Below are 22,452 nucleotides of genomic sequence, written 5' to 3' on the forward strand. Positions count from 1 at the left end.
GTGGACCCCCAGTAATGTTACATGGACCCCCAGGGTCCATATGGACCCCGGTTGAGAACCACTGGTCTAGATGGTAGTGGCCATGGGTTTGGAAGGTGCTGCCTAAGGAGCCTTGGTGAGCAACGCTAACAATTTGACCCTGCTGTTATGTGTGAATCTCCACATTGTCTACAGTTTAACCCTAGACTAAATGCGCGCAATAAGTGATGTAAGACCTGACGCAAGTTTAGCATTTAACTGGAGATAGTGGTCTGACCGACTGAAATCTCTTCCTGGAAACCCCATGTTCTCTTTCCCACCTGAATAATTATCGTGTCATTTTCATAACCCAATACCTGAGATCGGGATTGAGAGGGCGCAGATTTAAGGTCATTGGCAAAGGAACGAAATGTGGTGTGAGAAAAAGCTTGTTCACCCAGTGGCTGTTTGGGGCCTGGAGTGCGCTGCCCGGCAGTCTGGTGGAGGCAGGTTCAGTCGAGGCATTCAAGAGGCCATCAGATGTTTATTTGAATCAAAAGAATGTGCGGGGGTGGGGGAGCACCAAGTTGTAATACTCATTTGAAGGACCAGCACAGATACGATGGGCCAATTGGCCTTGTTCTGCATCATACCAATTCCGATTTCCTTCCCTAAAGGACATCAGTAAACCAGTTGGACTTTTACAACATCCGCTATCACAGTGGCCTTATTAAGACTGTATTGCAGATTAATTGGTGGGATTTGAACCAGAGTCGCTCGAGCATGAGAGCCTGGGTATCTGTATTGCTAGTCCAGTGATATTACCACCACACCACCGTCTACGCTATTGGCCTAAACCGTTCCTGTGATAGAGAGTTCCACATTCTGACTGCTCCGGGTAAACAGAGGTTTTCCTTGCTTAATTTATCAGTGACTATTTTATCATCAAGATCCCGAGTCTTTGCCTCCCTGACTTCAGAGCTATGGGGAAGAAGAGAGGAGTTGAACTAACTGGATTGTCCTCTCAAAGGGCTGGCACAGACCGATGGGCCAAATTCCTCCCCCTGCGCATTGCTTTAAAACCTACTGGGTCTCTGACACACATTCCCTTGTGGGATTGCCCTCTACTTCCGTCCGTTTCTGAAAAGGCAGAAAAGAAAGAGAACGAGTTTGAAAGACACAAAGGGGGAAAAAAAACACGAAAGTCATGAAGCAGAAGGAAAAAGTGAAATAGAAAGATAGGTGAGGAGGGATCCAGATAATGTGAGGCAAGAGACAATATGGGAAACTGGAGACTCAGCTTGTTTTCGAATCTTTGAATCTTACAATCATAGAATCCCTACAGTGCAGAAGGAGGCCATTTGGCCCATCAAGTCTGCACCCTCCCTCCGAAAGAACACTCCACCCAGGCCCAATCCCCCGCCCTATCCCCGTAACCCCACCTAACCTTTTGGGTACTAAGGGGCAATTTTAGTAAGGCCAATCCTGCACATTTTGGACTGTGGGAGGAAACCGGAGCACCCGGAGGAAACCCACCCAGACACGGGGTTAACGTGCAAACTCCACACAGACAGTGACCCGGGGCAAGATTGAACCCGGGTCACTGGTGCTGTGAGGTAGCAGTGCTAACCACTCTGTCATCGTGCTAACCGTGCCGTCCAGATCATAATAGATATGTGTTCCTGCGTATACTTTGTATAACGCAATGTAGAATATTGCGATCAGCACAGAGGCATACACTCTTAATTCGACATGGGAAATGTCGAATGAAGCATTGGAGGCTGCTCAACGCACTGAGGGCGCATCCCACCGATTGGCATTATGTTCATTGCTGGTTCCTTTCACATTCGCATTGATATCATTCCTGCCAGTAAATCAGGTCAGACGTACTTGAGGCAACCAATGTTGTTCAGTTAACACTGTGTTGATTTAAAAAAATAAACACAAACCAATCTGGATGTCAGATAGGGAAACCGGCAAAGGACACTTTCCTGGAAACAGGTTAATATCGATAGCTTGATAAGCAAATGGGTCCTGTTTTGGGCCAGGGTTTAGAAAACTCCAAAGTATATCATAGAGTTCACCTGACCTACAACTGTTTATGGATTTTGCTTATGAGGAGCATAAGGGCCTACCTTTCAGGAATTATCCAACAAGGCACTTTAAATCAAAAACAAAGTTTATTCTACATATTCAGTTAACATTTTATATACACACACAGTAAGCATTTTATCAACTACAAACATAAATACCCCACACAGCTACAGTACTCTATATATAACCCTGAATAACTTCCCTTTACTGTTTCAATCAGGTAATAACATCCATAAAACAAAACAACCTTTTTTCACAAATCAGTGGGCAGGATTCTGTGATCCTGAGGCTAACTGTTAACACCGTCAGAAACGCCATCGCATTTCTCGACAGCATCAATATGGCCTCAGGATCAGCAATTCTGGCCCCGACAGGGGGCCAGCACGGCACTGGTGTGCCCCACGCCGCTCCAGCTGCTGATCCTGGCGTGAATTGAGCGCTGTGGGTACCGCGCATGCGCAGTGGCATTGGTGCCAACGTGCGCTTGCGCAGTGTCTCCCTTCTCCACGCCGGCCCCATTGCGACATGGCGCAGGGGCTACAGGGGCTGGCGCGGACGAAAAGAGGCCGCCAGCCAGAGAGGCCGGTCCGCTGATCGATGGGCCCCGATCGCGGGCCAGGCCACATCGGAGGCTCCCCCCGGGGTTGGACCTCCCCCACCCCCTCCCCCCCCCACAGGCCGCCCCGGACCCCTCAACGCTGAGGTCCCGCCGGCTCAGAGCAGGTGTGGACGGTGCCGGCGGGACTCTGTTTTTTTACGATGGCCGCTCGGCCCATCCCGGGCTGAGAATCGGTGGGGGGGGGGGCACTCCCCACCTGTTGCTGCGCCGACCACGCCGGCGCCAATGGCGGCGATTCTCCGCTCTGCATCGGGGCAGCATGGCGCATTTCGAAGCGGTCGCAGGGATTCTCCGGCCCGGCCCCGGGCTGAGGGAATCCCGCCCACAAGGTTTGAATTCCTCACAGACAACAGGCATTACTTTGAAGTTATCAAGTGATCTGGAGACATGGGGCGGGATTCTCCAACACCACGCCGGGCCGGAGAATCGCCGGGACGTGGCATGAGTCCCGCCCCGACACCGGTTTTTCGGCGGGCAGGAATCACGCCGCGCAGGTCGGGGGCCATTGGCAGTGCCCCCTCCTCCCCCACCTCCCCCGGCGATTCTCAACTCCGCAATGGGCCGAGTGGCCACCTGTGTTTGGCAGTCCCGCCGGCGTAAATCAAACAGGGTCCTTACCGGCGGGACCTGGCTCTGCGGGCGGCCTGCGGAGTCCTCGCGGGGGGGGGGGGGGGGGGGGGGGGGGGCGGCGGAGGGACCGGGCGGCCTGCGGAGTCCTCGGGGGGGGGGAGGAATCTGGCTCTGGGGGGGTGCCCCCACGGTGGCCTGGCCCGCGATTGGGGCCCACCAATTTATGGGCGCGCTTGTGCGACGGGGGCACTCTTTCCCTCCCCACCGGCCGCTGTAACAGTCCGCCATGGCCTACGTGGAGAAGAACCCCCCCATGCGCATGCGCCAACTCGCGCCGGCTGGCAGAGGCCCTTTGGCACCGGTTGGCATGGTGCTCAACCCCACCGGCGCCGGCCTAGCCCCTGAAAGAAGGATTCCGCACCTGAAAATGAAATAAAACAAAAATGAAATGAAAATGGCTTATTGTCACGAGTAGGCTTCAAATGAAGTTACTGTGAAAAGCCCCTAGTCGCCACATTCTGGCGCCTGTTCGGGGAGGCTGGTACGGGAATTGAACCGTGCTGCTGGCCTGCCTTGGTCTGCTTTAAAAGCCAGCGATTTAACTCAGTGCTAAACCTCCCAGGCGGCCCAACGCCCGAGTGGTTCACGCCACTCCTCGGCTCCGGTATGACCCGCCCCACTGGATAGCGGAGAATCCCAGCCATGACCTTGTTAACATGCAGAGAGAGAGAGAGACTCCCAGATCCTTGTCGCCTGAATACAGCTTCCAACTGTCTAAACCGAAAGTAAAACACAGAGCCACAAACAGCTTCCAGCTCTAAACAAAAGTAAAAACCGGAGCCACAGCCCAGCTCCACCCACACAATAACATCACTGCAGCCATTTGAGAAGACAAACATTTCTTAAAGGGACATTCCCATGACAGTACATGGACCAGGCATGAAATAGCTCATTCTGGTTTTGCTCCCCGAGGATCCAGTGCTCCGCTGTGCCCCACTCTCACACTGTGCAGTGTCCCCTGGCTCCATTACTCTGCACAAGCTCCCACTGTGCAGTGTTCTCTGGCTCCATTACTCTGCACAAGCTCCCACTGTGCAGTGTTCTCTGGCTCCATCTGTGTCTTATGGCTTGGAATGGGACCATAATGTTGCATCCCAATGAATGTGATATTCGAGCCAATCAGGATTTCACGTGCATTGGACATTTTGTAAATGTGCCACTTTGGATCCTTTCCTCACCCCCACACCTAAACAACGACCGTTGTTGACTAATAATACAACATAGGGATCAACTCTTTGCTCAAAAATAGACTGCAGCGCTTAATGAAACTCATTCAAACTCAGCAACAAATATTCAATGTGGCAATGATCAGCAATTTGCACCAGCTGCTCTTACAGCAATGCTGTACATGCAGTGATCTGGATGGCAATAGCCATTTGTTCTGTTCTTTAGACGCATGTGCCAAGCCACAAATATTGCTGCTGGGGTTCCAACAGTAATGAGGCATTGGGTCGATTTTAGTGTGTTTGCTCAAGAAAGTGTGAACGAAGATTGAATGAAAGTAATAATAAGCTGCTCAGTGATAGGCAAACTGGTGCTTTGTGGTCCCTTCGACAATCTTCTTTTCGGAACACTTCATTACATTTTTGAAAAATTTAGAGTACCCAATTTTTTTCCGCTTAAGGGGCAATTTAGCCTGGCCAATCCACATCTTTGGGTTGTGTGGGGGTGAGACCCACGCCAACACGGGGTGAACGTACAAACTCCACGCGGACGGACAGTGATCTGGGGCTGGGATCGTATCTCAGCACCATGAGGCCACAGTGCTAACCACAGCGCTACCGTGCCACCCTGGAACACTTCATTAGTAACACTTCATCTTACCAGTGTTTTATTTCCAGTTTATTAACTAACTTTGGCCTTTGGATTCATGGGCGGGATTCTCAATCCTGAGGCTAAGTGTTGACGCCAGCGTAAACCCCGTCGCGTTTCTCGACGGCGTCGACGCGGCCTCAGGATCAGCAATTCTGGCCCCTGCAGGGGGCCAGCACGGCATTGGAGCGGTTCACGCCTCTCCAGCTGCTGATCCAGGCATGAACTGGGCGCCGCGGGGTCCACGCATGCGCAGCGGGGTCGGCGCCAACGCGCGCATGCGCGGTGTCTCCCTTCTCCGCGCCGGCCCCGATGCGAGATGGCGTAGGGCTACAGGGGGAGACGCCGGCCTGCCGATTGGTGGGCCCCGATCGCGGACCAGGCCACGTCGGAACCCCCTCCCCCCCCCCCCCAGGGTCGGACCCCCCCCCCCAACATGCCGCCCGCCCCCCCCCCCCCCCGACCCTTCCCCGCCGAGTTCCCGCCGACTGAGAGCAGGTGTGAACGGCGCCGGCGGGACTCGGGTTTCTTGACACGGCCGTTCGGCCCATCCCGGGCCGAGAATTGCTGGGGGGGTGGCCCAGTACAGCGGCCACCCCCCCAGCCGGCACTGTGCCGACCACGCCGGCGCCAATGATGCCGATTCTCCGCGTCCCGGCCTCAGGGCGGCGTGGCCTCATTCGCGCTGGTCACGGAGATTCTCCAGCTGGGCCCCGGCCTGGGAACATACCGCCCCATGTTCATTAAAAGGACAATTTTTTTTTAAAAATCGGATTTGATTTCAATTTAGGCTCTTAAACATGTCCTGTTGCTACATTAGGAAAGAAAATTAAAACGTCTATTGTGCAGAGATAATCGCTTCAGTCTCTTAAACACAGCAGATTGATATCTGTGTTAGATTAGTCATAGGACTGAACATATCAAGTCTTTCTTGTTCTTTTAAAAATTATTTCATGCGATGTTGGCATCGTTGGCTAAGCCAGTATTTGTTGTCCATCCCTAATTGCCCTTGAACTGATTGGCTTGTTCAGCCTGTTCAGAGTTGTATTTTTGTAAATTTAGATTACCCAATTATTTTTTTTCCCAGTTAAGGGGCAATTTAGCGTGGCCAATCCACCTACCCTGCACGTCTTTGGGTTGTGGGGGTGAGACGCACGCAGACACGGGGAGAATGTGCAAACCCCACACAGACAGTGACCCGGGGCTGGGATCGAACCCAGGATGAAGTGACAGTGCTCGCCACTGTGCTGCCTTTGAGAGCAGTTAAAAGTTGACCACATTTCTGGAGTCATACGTAACCCAGTCCAGGTGAGGATGGAAGATTTCCTTCCCTACAGGACATTGCAGTGAACCAGATGGTTTTCTGACGACATTTAATGAGGCTTTCATGGTCACCATGACTGAGATTTCAATTCCAGATTTTGTTTTATGGGATTTAAATTCCACTAAAATTTAAAGTTAAGCACAGTACACTAGCTACTATTGTGAGGTTAGATTGGACCTCTAGATTACTGGGCCACACTGCCAACATCTCCCCATTTTAGGCCAACTGGCATTACTAAGTTTGCATCTTACCTTGCCACAGTGTCTGAAGTGGTGTTTTGTTTTGCCATGGCGCTTGTGCGGCATAATGGAGTTGAGTAAAACATTATTGCGTCATGTGTTGGCAAATCGCCAATTCTGATATCGCATTTCCACTGGCATGGATGCCTTTATCAGTCTTATGGGAACTTAAGAAAGAGTCGACCACATGGCCCCTCAAGCCTGTGCTGCCATGCTATACAATTGTGGCAAAAATGGAATTTAACGCTGAACAGTGAGAGGCGAGGCATTTTGGGAGGACCAGGGAATGCACGATGAACAGTAGGAGGCTGGGACGTTACGAAGGAACATGCCACCTGGGGGTTGTGAAGGCCGAGGGCAGGTAGGTAAGGTGGTTAAGAAGGCATCTAGGATTCTTGCCTTTATCAGCACAGACATGGAATACAAAAGCAGGGAGGTTATGCTGCAGTTGTACGCCCTCAGTTATTGACCCCCCCCTCCGACCAAGGGAAACGTTTCTTCCTACCTACGGCCCTCATACTTTTGTATACGTCAATCAGGTGGATTGGCTATGATCAATGCACGGGGTTATAGGGATGGGGCTATGGGGATAGGGCAGGGAGGTGGGCCAAGGTCGAGTTCTCTTTTGGAGGCTTTTTGAGCCACAGCTAGAGTACTGCAAGCAGTTCTGGTTGCTACACTATAGGAAGGATTTGATTGCTGTGCAGAGAAGATTCACTAAGATATTGTCTGGATTGGAGCATTTCAGCTATGAAGAGAGACTGTTTAGGCTGGTATTGTTCTCCATGGAGCAGAGAAGGCCAAGGGGAGAGTTCCATAGAGCCATAGAATCCATACAGTGCAGAAAGAGGCCATTCAGCCAATCTGGTCTATACCGACCCTCCAAAGCAACCCTCTACCTAGACCCACTCCCCCTTAATAGAGGAGCCAATCGGGTCTGCACCGACCCTCTGAAAGAGTGCCCCACGTAGACCCAGTCCCCTCCCTTATCCCCATGACGCCACCTAACCTGCACATCTTTGGACTGTGGGAGTTAAACCGGAGCTCCCGGAGGAAACCCACGCAGACACGGGGAGAACGTGCAGACTCCGCACAGACGGTCACCCGAGGCCGGAATCGAACCTGGGACCCTGGCGCTGTGAGGCAGCAGTGCCACCTTGCTGCTGTAAAACTCTATGCCTGACCTTCAGCCTCAACTTCACTTTCCTGTCCGCACTCCCGATTTTCCTCGGTTCCCTGAGATCGTACATCTGTCTCTCAGCCTGAATTATATTCAGCATTGGGGCCCTCACAACACCCAAGGTCGGAAATGCCAATGAAACCTTCACCCCTTTGTCCAAGCAGGAATTTTAATTCAGCCCACAGAGCAGCGGAATTCCATAACTTAATTGTTTGTTTCCTTTATTCTTTAAATGTTTCGGCTGGAAGTTGAATGGTACTAGGAGAGCCTGGACCAGGGGTATCTCGGCCTAGTTTGGACTATTGAGCCAATTTCAAGAGGTGGGAAGGGGGGGACACTGAAGGACATTAAAATCGATCTTCCTCTTGGAGCAAGAAAGCTCCGTAATGAATCCTTCCAAGTCTCGGTCAAGGTTTATGGGCGGGATTCTCTCAGCCCTGGGCCGGACCGGAGAATCACTGCAATGGCGTGAATCGTGCCACGCCGCCCTGGCGCCGGGACGCCATTCTCCGCAGAGAGGAGAATCGGTGCCATTTGCGCCGGCGCAGTCGCGGGGTGCCAGTCGGGGGCTACTCTACGGGGCCCCCCCGCGGCGATTCTCGGCCCGGGATGTGTCGAGCGGCCGTAACTAAAATCCCGAGTCCCGCCATCACCGTTCTAACCTGCTCTTAGCCGGTGGGACCTCGGCGTGGAAGGGTCCGGGGGCGGCGTGGGGGGGGGGGGGGTGGGGGGGGGGGGTCCAACTTCGGGGATGGCCTCCATTGTGGCCTGGCCTGCGATCGGAGCCCACCGATCGGTGGGCCGGCCTCTTTGGCTAGGGGCCTCCTTTCTTCCTGCCCCTTTAGCCCGGCGCCATGTTGCGTCGGGGTCGGGGTCGGCGCGTAGAAGGAAGCCACTGTGCATGTGCGCCTTGGCGCCGGTACCACTGTGCATGTGCGCCTTGGCGCCGGTACCACTGTGCATGTGCGCCTTGGCGCCGGTACCACTGTGCATGTGCGCCTTGGCGCCGGTACCACTTCGCATGCGTGCCTTGGCACCGGTACCACTTCGCATGTGCGCCTTGGCGCCGGTACCACTGCGCATGCGCGCGGACCCCACGGCGCCCAGTTGACGCCTGGATCAGCAGCTGGAGAGGCGTGGGCCGCTCCAGTGCCGTGCTGGCCCCCTGTAGGGGCCAGAATTGCTGATCCTGAGGCCATGTTGACGCCGTCGGGAAACGCGACGGCGTTTACGGCAGCATCAACACTTAGCCTCAGGATCAGAGAATCCTGCCCTATATCTTTCGGTCGCCAGTAACTATTGCCAGCGGTTGAACAAAAGAGAGATTGCCAATATTGCCAAAAGAAAGATAAAGCATTGCTTATCCATCATATCTTTGGGTTGATTTGTCACTGAGTGCATTTGGCATTGGGGAAACAAAACTACAATTTTGTATTTGCATCAACCCTTAAAAGGTCACAAAGGTCAGTGGGATGGTGGATGAGTTAGTGCTGGGTGTTTGCTGGGTGGGGGGGGGGGGGGGGGGGGAGTTGAAGGTTTTGGGCAAGCTGCTTCACCTGCCTCCACTTGCCAGCCAACCGCAGGAATTGGGATTTTGTCGGGAGCAGTGCAATACTTTATAAAGAAAACTGAGATGGTTGAAGTCACTTTGCGTCCCTTGTTAGATCAGAAAACTTTGCTCATGCTCTGATGTTTCTATTTGACAAATAGTTTAATTCTCTCTTCTGTAACTCAGTATTTCCATGTGCGGCTACGGCGCGAGACGACACCTTCACCGAAGCAGCCACAATGAAACAAACATCGTCATGTCGGGAAATGATTTAATCAATCTAGTCTGCAGTTTCAAAGTGATTCCTTTCTCTCTAGCCTGTAACTGGCGTCTCTATTTATTCAGCAACTGCAGAAACGATTGGATCGGAACTTTAGATCCATGTTGAAATTATTTACGCGGATTGTGTTAGTCACTGTTTTGTGATTTTTCATCAAAGAGCACTTTGAACTCACTGGAGAATTTAGCCAGTGGTGGTTTACTGACTGTCATTGAACTGTGCGCTCACTGTAATGGTCTCCAGATTGAGGTAGCGGTATTTTTGTGCCTAATCATAGTGGGAAAGCAAAATCTCTCTGAATAACTGGTAAACAAAGATATCACAGTAGCTCTTACTGATGATATTACAATATGATATCCCCTTCGGATGATGGGAAGGAAGCACACATTGTCAACGGCAGCGTCAGTAATCGAGGAACTTACGCACGTTTTCTGAATCTGGGGCTTCAAATGTTTAGCGACCATATTAGTAACGGGGAGCCTGGCCACGCTCAATCCCCCCCCCCCCCTCCCAATCCATTGCCGTCAATCAGTTCACACACGTGTCAGTCGCCATTTCCAGTGTGAGTAAACCAAGTCAAACTTTGCAGGACGCCTTGTGGACGGTTTATGGGCAGGGCAGGGGTTTTGTTTTTGAAGTTGCTTCCATTTCAGGATTGTTGGAGACCAGGCACGGTAGCATAGTGGTTAGCACAATGGCTTCACAGCTCCAGGGTCCCGGGTTCGATTCCCGGCTTGGGTCACTGTCTGTGCGGAGTCTGCACATCCTCCCCGTGTGTGCGTGGGTTTCCTCCGGGTGCTCCGGTTTCCTCCCACAGTCCAAAGATGTGCAGGTTAGGTGGATTGGACGTGATAAATTGCTCTTAGTGTCCAAAATTGCCCTTAGTGTTGGTTGGGGTTACTGGGTTATGGGGATAGGGTGGAGGTGTTGACCTTGGGTAGGGTGCTCTTTCCAAGAGCCTGTGCAGACTCGATGGGCCGAATGGCCTCCTTCTGCACTGTAAATTCTATGATCTATGAAATACAACGACGGTGAGAATTAAGGAGATGAGAGAGCCGAAAGAGGAGAAACAGAAACTTGACTCCTGTAATTTGTTTAACATTCAGGCAAGACCATGTCTGAGTGGCTTTATTGGTGTAATGCTGATGTTTATTGGAGCAACTGCAGTTTGACATCTGAATATTAGCAAAGTTTACAAGCAATAAAGGAAAGAATTTCCCTGAATCTACGTAAGGAAGATTTGTGTTTATATCATTCCCGATTGTGCCTTCTGGACATCCCAAAGCACTTGAAATATATAAATGATGTAGATGAGAATGTGGCGGCTGGGGGGGGGGGGGGGGGGGGGGGGGGGATGATAAGAAGCTTGTGGATGACACGAAGATTGGCAAGGTAGTTGAGAGTGAGGAAGAAGGTCTTGTGTTACAGCAGGATGTGGACATATTGGGCAGATCAGTGGCAAATGGAATTTAACCCTGAAAAGAGATGGTGCACTTCAGGAGGAGTAACAAGTCATGGGAGCACTCAATGGATGCAGGACACGAGGAAGCTCAGAGGAGCAGTGGGTACTTGGGGCGTTGTCCACAGTTCCCCAAAGGCGGCAGAACATGTGAATTAGGGTCGATAGGACGGCGTACGGAACACTTGCCGTTATCAGTCGTGGCATAGCTCATAAGAGCAGTGAGGTTATGTCGGAGCTGTCAAGGACTTTGGTTAGGCCACAGCTGGAGTGCTGTGTGCAGTTCTGGTCACCGCACTAGTGGAAGGCTGCGATTGCGCTGGAGAGGGTGCAGAGGAGTTTCGCCAGGATTTTGCCTTGTGACCTATGGATAAGCTCCGGTTGTTTCCTTTGCAGCAGAATATGCTGAGGGGGGACCTGATTGAGGTGTAGAGGATGTATGACAGGCATGGGCATAGTGGATAGAAAACAGCTGTTCCCCCTTTGTTGAAGGGTCAATAACAAGGGGGCATAATTTTAAGATGAGGGGCAGGTTTCCAGGGGATTTAAGGACATTGTTTTCACCCAGAGGGTGGTGGGAATCTGGAATGCATTGGGGGGGGGGTAGGGGGGGGGGGGGGGGGGGGGGGGGGTAGGGGTAGTAGAGGCAGAAACCTCACAACCTTTCAAAAGTACTTGAAATGAAATGAAAATTGCTTATTGTCACGAAAAAGCCCCTGGTCGCCACATTCCGGCGCCTGTTCGGGGAGGCTGGTACGGGTATTGAACCCGCGCTGCTGGCCTGCCTCGGCCTGCTTTAAAAGCCAGCTATTTAGCCCAATGTGCTAAACCAGCCCCAGTTCTTGCGTGAGGACTTGAAATGTCAGAACATTCAAGATTATGGGCCAAGTGGTGGGAAGTGAGATTAGTGTAGGTTAGAGTTGTGTTTTTGGTTGGTGCAGGATTGTTGGGCCGAAGGACCTGTTCTGTACTGTATGATTCGATGATTAATGTTTAAGTCTAGCATAACACGAGCTCCTTAAAGGGAATATCTATTGGATCACCTCCGACAAGATAACCGGCGAGATTCTCCGAGCCTCCGCTCCGAAATTGCAATCGGCACGGGGGCGGAGAATGGGCGTTCAACGCCGAAATCCGGCGCAATGCCGCTCCCGGAATCGTGCGTGTGGTTTACGCGGCGTGGGTAGGGGGCCATTGACAGACGCTTCCCCCCCCCCCCCGCGATTCGCCGAGTGCAGCTGGCTGACTTCCCAACGGCGTGGCTCTCTCATGGACCCACTCATCAGGAACTCGGCGTGCCGGCCGCGGACTGAGTCCCGGTGGGGGGGTCACTTCACGGTGGGGGGGGAGGGCCTCACAGACAGTCAGGCTATCGATCGGGGGCCACCGATCCGCGGGCGCGCATGATCTTGGCGGGGGGGGGAAGGGGTTGGCTATCTTTTTGGTGCCGGTCCGCGGTGTGGTCCGCCATGTCGCGCGGGGCGGACGACGCCGAGTCAGACGTGCAGGGCCCCGTAACGGCAGCCGGAGCTGAGAGGAGCACTCCGGGGCATCGTATCGGCAGCCCGGAGCTGAGAGGAGCACTCCGGGGCATCGTATCGGCAGCCCGGAGCTGAGAGGAGCACTCCGGGGCACCGTAACGGCAGCCGGAGCTGAGAGGAGCACTCCGGGGCCCCGTAACGGCAGCCGGAGCTGAGAGGAGCACTCCGGGGCATCGTATCGGCAGCCGGAGCTGAGAGGAGCACTCCGGGGCCCCATATCGGCAGCCGGAGCTGAGAGGAGCACTCCGGGGCATCGTACCGGCAGCCGGAGCTGAGAGGAGCACTCCGGGGCATCGTACCGGCAGCCGGAGCTGAGAGGAGCACCCGGAGCTGAGAGGAGCACTCCGGGGCCCCGTCCCGGCAGCCGGAGCTGAGAGGAGCACTCCGGGGCCCCGTAACGGCAGCCGGAGCTGAGAGGAGCACCCGGAGCTGAGAGGAGCACTCCGGGGCCCCGTATCGGCAGCCGGAGCTGAGAGGAGCACTCCGGGGCCCCGTAACGGCAGCCGGAGCTGAGAGGAGCACTCCGGGGCCCCGTAACGGCAGACAGAGCTGAGAGGAGCACTCCGGGGCATCGTAACGGCAGCCGGAGCTGAGAGGAGCACTCCGGGGCCCCGTAACGGCAGACAGAGCTGAGAGGAGCACTCCGGGGCCCCGTAACGGCAGCCGGAGCTGAGAGGAGCACTCCGGGGCCCCGTAACGGCAGCCGGAGCTGAGAGGAGCACTCCGGGGCCCCGTAACGGCAGCCGGAGCTGAGAGGAGCACTCCGGGGCCCCGTAACGGCAGCCGGAGCTGAGAGGAGCACTCCGGGGCCCCGTAACGGCAGCCGGAGCTGAGAGGAGCACTCCGGGGCCCCGTAACGGCAGCCGGAGCTGAGAGGAGCACCCGGAGCTGAGAGGAGCACTCCGGGGCATCGTAACGGCAGCCGGAGCTGAGAGGAGCACTCCGGGGCCCCGTATCGGCAGACGGAGCTGAGAGGAGCACTCCGGGGCCCCGTATCGGCAGACGGAGCTGAGAGGAGCACTCCGGGGCATCGTACCGGCAGCCGGAGCTGAGAGGAGCACTCCGGGGCATCGTAACGGCAGCCGGAGCTGAGAGGAGCACTCCGGGGCATCGTACCGGCAGCCGGAGCTGAGAGGAGCACCCGGAGCTGAGAGGAGCACTCCGGGGCCCCGTATCGGCAGACGGAGCTGAGAGGAGCACTCCGGGGCCCCGTATCGGCAGACGGAGCTGAGAGGAGCACCCGGAGCTGAGAGGAGCACTCCGGGGCATCGTACCGGCAGCCGGAGCTGAGAGGAGCACCCGGAGCTGAGAGGAGCACTCCGGGGCATCGTAACGGCAGCCGGAGCTGAGAGGAGCACTCCGGGGCCCTGTATCGGCAGCCGGAGCTGAGAGGAGCACCCGGAGCTGAGAGGAGCACTCCGGGGCATCGTAACGGCAGCCGGAGCTGAGAGGAGCACTCCGGGGCCCCGCTAGCCCCCTCCAGCTCGGAGAATCATTCTGGGCTCCCCATAACCCCTGATCCCCTTATTAATCAAGAACCTGTCTACCTCTGTCTTAAAGTACTTCGCTACTTGGTCATCTCTCTAGCCGGTACCTTACTGGCTGACTCTATTTATACAAAAGCAAACAGTTAACAATTTCCCCTCCTTTTTGAGGGAGCTCATATTCTGCGAGATCCACGGGGTAGCTAATTGTACCTATCATGGAGATCCACGGGGTAGCTATTTGTACCCATCATGGAAGACGTGCGCAGGTTACAACAACTTTCAAGATCTTTGTGCACCCCTAATTCTGGCCTCCCACGCTTCCCCAATTTTAATTGTGCCACCATTGGCTTAGGTGCCTCCTACTGTTTGGGCCGATGCTCAGGGATTCCTTCCCTAAACCTCCCGACATTTCCACCTCTCTCTCCTCCTTTAGGGAGCTCCTTAAAACCTACTTCTTTGATCCGGCTTTTAGTCGCCTGTCTTAATGGCCAGAATTCTCCGGTCTTTGGGATTCCCTGGCTGGGATTCCCCGACCCACCGCCGGGTCGGAGAATCGTGGGGGGAGGCGCGAATCCCGCCCCGACACCGGCTGCCCTATTCTCCGGCGCCATTTTTCAGACGGCCTCCCCAGCGATTCTCCTGGCGCCGATGGGCCGAGCGGCCGTCCAGTTTTGGCCAGTCTCACCGGCGTGAATTACTCACCTCACGCACGGCGGGACCTGGCAGGTAAGTCGGCGAGGGCGGTCCTCGGGTGGGGGGGGGGGGAAGGGGGTGCGGGGGGATCTGACCCCGGGGTGGGGGCCCCCACGGTGGCCCTACCGTGATCGGGGATTACTGATCTGCGGGCGGGCTTGTTCTGTGGGGGGACTGCTTTCCTCTGCGCCCGGCCCCTGTCAGGCTCCGCCATATTGCCCGGGGACCGGTGCAGAGAAGAGAAACCCCGTGTATACGCGGAAATACGCTGGCTGGTCCACGCATACGCGAGATCACGCCGTATCACGCGAACTTGCGCCGGCCCTTCGGCAACGGGGACGACTCCGGTCGCAATCTCGCCCCCTAGAAAGGTGAGAATTCCTCACCTCGGGGGGCCGTTGACGCCGGAGTCGTTGGTGCCGGTTTTCCCGCCGTGAAGCCACCGTGCTAACCCGCTGTGCTACCGTGCTGCCCATGGAGGCAAATTCAATCGTGGCTTTCGAAAGGGAATTGGCTAACTTTCTGAAAAGATAAAAAGTTCGGAGTTCTGGGGGGAAGGCGAGGTGGGAGTGGGGGGGGGGGGGGGGGGGGGGGGGGATGGACTAGCCGAGATACTTCTGCAGAGAACCACACAGAAACTATGGGCAAAATGATCTCTTTCTGCGCTGTATCCAGTCGATAAAAAGTCCATGAATTATGAGAAATTGGGAGCAAAAATAAAGATCACTGCGACACACAAAAAGGCAACATGTGACGCAGAGATCAAAATGGACCAAAAGACGCAGAGAAATGTCAGAGGGAACCGAGAGTCAGCGAGAAGTGTTGAAAGAGACAACGGACCATGGCAGCTAAGCTCGCCATGTGTGAATCAGCAGCATAGACTTGACCAAATGATGCTTGATTTGGTTGCTGGGGATGCATGTGAAATGTAAATGTATGGACCTAACAAAGAGCTGTTTGAAAAGATTACTATCAAAATGTTTTCATTTTAGAATGTTTTGGACCCTGATGTTTCCTTCGGTTTGTCTTGAATCCAATCCAGCCCGCTTCCTTGTCCAAGCTGAGTTCCTAGCCAGAATTATATAAATATTACACAGAGGCAGAAACAATCAGGAGCGATGGCATAAGCAAACAAAACTATCCAAATAATTTTTCACTGTAATTAATTTAAAGCTGAATTAATAAATTGAAACAGTATTTCTGATCCAATGTTCACCAAACTTTTGTTGTTTTTGGTGCACATTCTATGATGATTATTTTTGTTAGTTTCTAACTGAATAAAATTACATACAACTGAATAAAATTTACATAAGAACATAAGAACTAAGGGCAGGAGTCGGCCATCTGGCCCCTCGAGCCTGCTCCGCCATTCAATAAGATCATGGCTGATCTTTTGTGGACTCAGCTCCACTTTCCGACCCGAACACCATAACCCTTAATCCCTTTATTCTTCAAAAAAACTATCTATCTTTAACTTAAAAACATTTAATGAAGGAGCCTCAACTGCTTCACTGGACAAGGAATTCCATGGATTCACAACCCTTTGGGTGAAGAAGTTCCTCCTAAACTCAGTCCTAAATCTATTTTAAATTTGTAAGACTGTGAGCAAAGAATATTTCACTCCAGGAGTGATTTCACAAAGAAATAGGGATCTGGTTTATTAAAACAAACTTTATTACTAACTCAGTATTAAAATATATTTAACATCACATAAGAAAATGGATCACTTTTCCCCCTTAAACAATGCTAATCAACACAATGACACAATAACCCTAAACTGCTATCTTTATTCCCACTCAAACAACAGAACCATCTCAGGTCTCAATCCACTTTTAAATACAGTTAGCACTCAGGAACACTTACTGCAAAGAGATGTCTTAGATACTCCACTTTGAGATAGAGAGAACTTTTGAGACTGCTTGAAAGAAAGAGACCTGACCCCCCAGCGGGCCGCCGCTCACCCACATTAATTCCGAGCCATTCTTGTTCTTGGACTTAAACCCAGTGGGCGCGATTCTCCGCCCCCCACGACGGGTCGGAGAATAGCGGGAGGGCCTTCCCGACATTTTTCCCGACCTCCCGCTATTCTCCCCCCCCCCCCCACGCCCGCCCCCCGACACGAATCGCTGCTCGCCGTTTTTTTACGGCGAGCAGCGATTCTCCCCTAGCCGATGGGACGATTTCCCAGGCCTTTACGGCCGTTTTCACGAACGGCAACACACCTGCTCTCACCGTTCGTGAAAACGGCCGCAAAGTGCCGTTCTGGGGAACCATGGGCCCGCGATCGGTGTAGCGGGTCCGAACCCCGCACACTCTTTGTTCCTCCGCCGCCCCGCTGGATCAGTCCGCGGGGCGGCTGAGGGGCATACCGGCCCGCGCATGCGCGGGTTTCACGCATATGCGCGATGACGTCATCCGTGCATGCGCGGGTTGGAGCCGACCAATCCGCGCATGCGCAGCTGACGTCATCGTGCGCGTCAGCCGCCGTTAACTTTGGCGCGCGGGCTTACCGAATTTCGCTAGCCCCGACCGGGGAGCAGAATCGGGTCCCGGGAGGGGGCGCAGAGGCTGCCGTGAAACACGGCCGGTTTCACGGCAGCCTTCACTACTCTCCGCATTTGCGGGGAATCGCGCCCAGTCTGTCTCTTCTGATTCCTCTACACACATTGGCCGGGATTCTCCGAGCCTTCGCGCCGCAATCGCGGCCAGCGCGGGGGCGGGGAATGGAGCGCCGGACCCGCGCGCGCGGTTGATGCGGCGCCGGTCTGGGGCCGTTGAAAGAGGCCCCCGCGGCGATTTTCCACGGACGACTGGTCGAGTTCCCGCCGGCGTGGTTCACGTACGGTTCCATCCAGCGGGAGCTCGGGGTCGCAGCTGCGGTGGCCGTCCTGGTGGGGGGGGGGGCGGATCCGTCAAGGGGAGGCCTGCACGACGGCCAGATCCACGATCGGGGGCCACCGATCGGCGGGCACGCGAGATCTGGGCGGAGAGGTGGGCCTACGTCTTCGGCGCCGGCCCGATATGTAGGTCCGCTGTGTCGCACACTCCGGGGCCCTGCATTAATACTTTATTAAGCCTCTCCCCCCCCCCCCCCCCGATATGCCAGTCCTTTGATTCTTTCCTTTATGTCCCCATCACTGATGAAGAAATTGTTCAGCCTCCTCTTGTCCAACTTCCGGGAACCCTCTCCACATCCAGAAACCTTCTTCGTCCAGCAAACATTCAGTCACTCCTCCGACTCTCTCCCTCCATACCTCCAGCATCCACTCCTGGTCTATCCTCACTCTTTTGGTCCAATGAGCGGTATAGCAACGATTATACAAAAGGGAAATTAGGTATATATTGTCTGACGTGACAACTACATCTGGCACCATCAAAATCTCTTAGGTTTATATTTTCACGGTTCCAGAACTGTAAATTTTATGACGGTGGTCCTCGAACAGTGGGAACATTTGTGAATCAACATTTTTTAAAGTTCATACGATTGATGTTTTCTTGTAGATTGAGCTCCAATTGCATCTTTAATTCCCATCGCGCACGTTGGGCTGGATTCTCTGATTTGCAGACTAAGTGCTGACGCCGGCGTGGGAACAGTGGGGTTTTACGCCAGCAAAAACAGCGCGAAAGCTGCACCGATCCTCCGTCTGGTGGGAGGGCCCAGCGTGGACGCAGCGTAGAGCCCCCCAGCTTTACCTGCGGATACGGCCGGAGAATTGCCGGGTCTGTGCCGTGCAACATGGCGCTGGCCGCTTGTGAACCCGGCCTGCAACGTACTGTCCACCAGTCACCCCCCCCTCGCCACCCCCGGACCACCACCCACTAGTGCCCCAGTCCCCGCCAAAGCCCCCCCCCTGTTCACGGGTCCTTCACCCAGGCCGGGATTCTCCCATCCTTCACTCCGGTGGGATTCTCCCATCCTTCACTCCGGCAGGATTCTCCGATCCTTCACTCCAGCGGGATTCTCCGATCCTTCACTCCGGCGGGATTCTCCGATCCTTCACTCCGGCAGGATTCTCCCATCCTTCACTCCGGCGGGATTCTCCGATCCTTCACTCCAGCAGGATTCTCCGATCCTTCACTCCAGCGGGATTCTCCGATCCTTCACTCCAGCGGGATTCTCCGATCCTTCACCCTGGTGGGATTCTCCGATCCTTCACTCCAGCGGGATTCTCCGATCCTTCACTCCAGCGGGATTCTCCGATCCTTCACTCCGGCAGGATTCTCCCATCCTTCACTCCGGCAGGATTCTCCCATCCTTCACTCCGGCGGGATTCTCCCATCCTTCGCTCCGGAGGGATTCTCCGATCCTTCATTCCGGCGGGATTCTCCGATCCTTCACCCTGGGCCGGATTCTCCGATCCTTCACTCCGGCGGGATTCTCCGACCCTTCACTCCGGCGGAATTCTCCGATCGCTCCGGCGGGATTCCCTGATCCTTCCCGCCTGCAGGATTCCCCGTTGTGTGAATGGACATTTGGCTGCGCACCAAGCTCACCGACCTCGCTGGCAGCGGTAGGGAGGTGGGCTAGCGACAGAGAATCCCGCCCGGAGAATCCCGCCCGGGAATCCCTACAGTACACAAGGAGGCCATTCGGACCATCGAGTCTACGCCGACCTGGCAAAAGCGCACTCTGCCCAGCCCCACCCCCTGCGCCTTATCCCCATAACCCCTACCTAACCCGCACATCTTTTGGACTGTGGGAGGAAACCGGAGCACCCGGAGGAAACCCCACGCAGACACGGGGAGAACGTGCTGACTCCGCACAGACAGTGGCCCGAGGCCGGAGTCGAACCCGGGACCCTGGCGCTGTGAGGCAGCAGTGCTAACCGTTGTGCCACTGTGTATATACTTAAGCGATGTTAATGAATGTTCGATATTTCATTAGAGATCAGTTACATCAGTATTAGTGCGATGGAAGAGCAAGATACTTTATTGAGATTATGATTCATTGAGGAATTTCAATAGCGTAGAAAAATAATTTAGAGATGGCAATGCTATGAATGGCAGCACAGCAGGGGCTGTGATTCCGCCTGTGTTGGTACAATAACACACATACAAAGGCTGTAATTCAGCAAATGTTTGAGGTTTGTTTGTATTGAGATCGATGTCATTCAGACCTTTATTCACAGGATTAAACCTCGCAGCGATTCTGCTAACAGAAACATCCGTGGGACACAAGTTCATTCTTTTACTCGGGATTTTTTTTTTGCCTCCAGTTTGCCACCTATCCGCCCGATTCCTAAGCAGGGCTGACTGCCGGTGGGGGGGGTTACAGTTATCTCTTTCACTGAAGTGTCCCTGCAGCCCTGCTGGTAGAGTGGAGGAAATCAGGTTTGCCCAGGCCTGTCGGCCATTGATGCCTGACAACAAGCAGCTCTCTGTTTGAACGCTGAGCGAACGTGGCTGAGCTTCATTCACTCTGCAGGCCTTCTGTAGATGAGAGCTGCAGATTACGCAGGCCCAGGGAGGAAACTAGGTCTTCCGCCGGGGAGACTGCGCTTTCATAGAGCACGCCACTTTCAAACGCTGATTTGTTTCGGAAAGAGCCAATAACCATCTGATCTTTGCTTCCAGGGAGATTTGGGAGCCCCGGGACCGCCTGGAGTTCGCGGATTGGTTGTGAGTATCAAACGTTCCTCTGCTGCTTCAATGTCAGGTTGGCCGCATTGGGCGGGGTGCGTGGCTCGGCACTCAGCCCCGTATTATTTGAAAGTATCCGTGGAAATATTACAGACTTGGAGAATATTCATTGAGAAAAATTGCATGAATGTTATACCATGCCCGCTTTCAAAACACAGAACATTAAAACCCTCGTGTAAACCCCCCCCACCCCCCCCCCCCCCATCCCGCCAATATTTATTAATTAATGGAGAGAGAAGGGAGCGAATGTTTGGGGCCTGAATGACTCTTTGTCACAGCTAGAGAGAACTGGAAAGAGGGTCAGATTCATGCTGTTGTAGGGGGCGTGGATGTGGAGCAGTCGGCCTGGGTGGAGGGTCAGCGAGAGGTGACAGTTATCCACGTGCCAAACGTCAACTCCCTCCACGGATGCTGTCAGACCTGCTGAGATTGTCCAGCATTCCCTGTTTTTGTTTCCGATTCCAACGCCCGCACTCATTTGCTTTTATTCATTAGTGTCCGACAGAAACTTATGCAAAATCATTAACACAGTCCTTAAATTCTCAGATCTCCTGACTCCCTAAAGTCTAATGATGCTTTCGTCTCAAAGCCTTTAGTCCCTTAGCCTGTTTCTCCCGGTGATTTCAGAATTGTAACGACTCAGAAGGAAGCCGATCGGCCCATCGAGTCTGCACCAACTTTCTGAAAGAGCATCCCACCTCGGACCACCCCCCCCCCCCCCCCCCCCCCCCCCCCCCCCCCCCCCCCCCCTCCCCCCCCCCCCCCCCCCCCCCCCACCCCTCATCCCCGTAACCCCACCTAACCTGCACATCCCTGGACACTAAAGGCCAATTTTTAAAATCACGGCCAATCCACCTAACCTACACGTCTTTGGACTGTAGGAGGAAACCGGAGCAGCCAGAGGAAACCCACGCACACACGGGGAGAATGTGCAAACTCCACAATCCAGTTACCCAAAGCCGGAATTGAACCCGGGTCTCTGGCGCTGTGAGGGCAGCAGTGCTAACCACCTGCTTCCCTTCTCTAACCTGGTAGTGCAGTGGTTAGTACTGCTGCCTTAGGGCGCCGAGATCCCAGGTTCGATCCCGGCTCTGGGTCACTGTCCTGGGGAGTTGCGACTCAGTTGGTAGCACTCCCATCTGGGTCACTGTCCGTGTGGAGTTTGCACATTCTCCCCGTGTCTGCGAGGGTTTCACCCCCACAACCCAAAGATGTGCAGGGTAGGTGGATTGGCCATGCTAAATTGCCCCTTCATTGGAAAAAATGAATTGGGTACTCTAAATATTTTTTAAAAATTAGTCAAGAACTTATCTATCTCTGTCTTAAAGACACTCAGTGATTTGGCCTCCACAGCCTTCTGTGGCAAAGAGTTCCGCAGATTCAACACCCTCTGGCTGAAGAAATTCCTCCTCATCTCTGTTTTAAAGAATCGGCCCTTTAGTCTGAGATGGTGTCCTCTGGTTCTAGTTTTTCCTACAAGTGGAAACATCCTCTCCACGTCCACTCTATCCAGGCCTCGCAGTATCCTGTAAGTTTCAATAAGATTCCCCCTCATCCTTCTAAACTCCAATGAATACAGACCCAGAGTCCTCAACCGCTCCTCATTCGACAAGCTCTACATTCCGGGGATCATTCTTGTGAACCTCCTGGACCCTTTCCAAGGCCCAGCACATCTTTCCTTAGACACGGGGCCCAAAACTGCTCACACTACTCCAGTAACACCTAATTAATTGAGGCTTAACTTTTTCAAGGGTTTTGACAAAATGTGGAAGTTCACATCATTTCAGTGATTTCTAATTGATTTCCATCTGCAAGGACTTCAACAGTCCACATTGTGGAGGAGCATGGAATCACTGACAGCAACATATGGATTTCCATGTTTAATTGCCCATGGATTATAGATTATAGAATTATAGAATTTACAGTGCAGAAAGAGGCCATTTGGCC

General features: G+C 53.9%; 1 protein-coding gene across 2 annotated transcripts in view; it reads left to right on the forward strand.

Moving 5' to 3' along the window:
• Window positions 1-22,452, forward strand: part of LOC119955649 (collagen alpha-1(XXVII) chain B-like) — a 605,839-nt gene that overhangs the window by 246,077 nt on the left and 337,310 nt on the right. For both annotated transcript variants that reach the window (XM_038782071.1, XM_038782070.1), the window contains exon 14: window positions 20,440-20,484. In XM_038782071.1, coding sequence (XP_038637999.1) covers window positions 20,440-20,484 — 45 coding nt within the window. The remainder of the gene's footprint in view (window positions 1-20,439; window positions 20,485-22,452) is intronic.

The sequence above is a fragment of the Scyliorhinus canicula genome, chromosome 21, assembly GCF_902713615.1.
Source record: "Scyliorhinus canicula chromosome 21, sScyCan1.1, whole genome shotgun sequence".
Classification (NCBI taxonomy): Eukaryota; Metazoa; Chordata; class Chondrichthyes; order Carcharhiniformes; family Scyliorhinidae; genus Scyliorhinus; species Scyliorhinus canicula.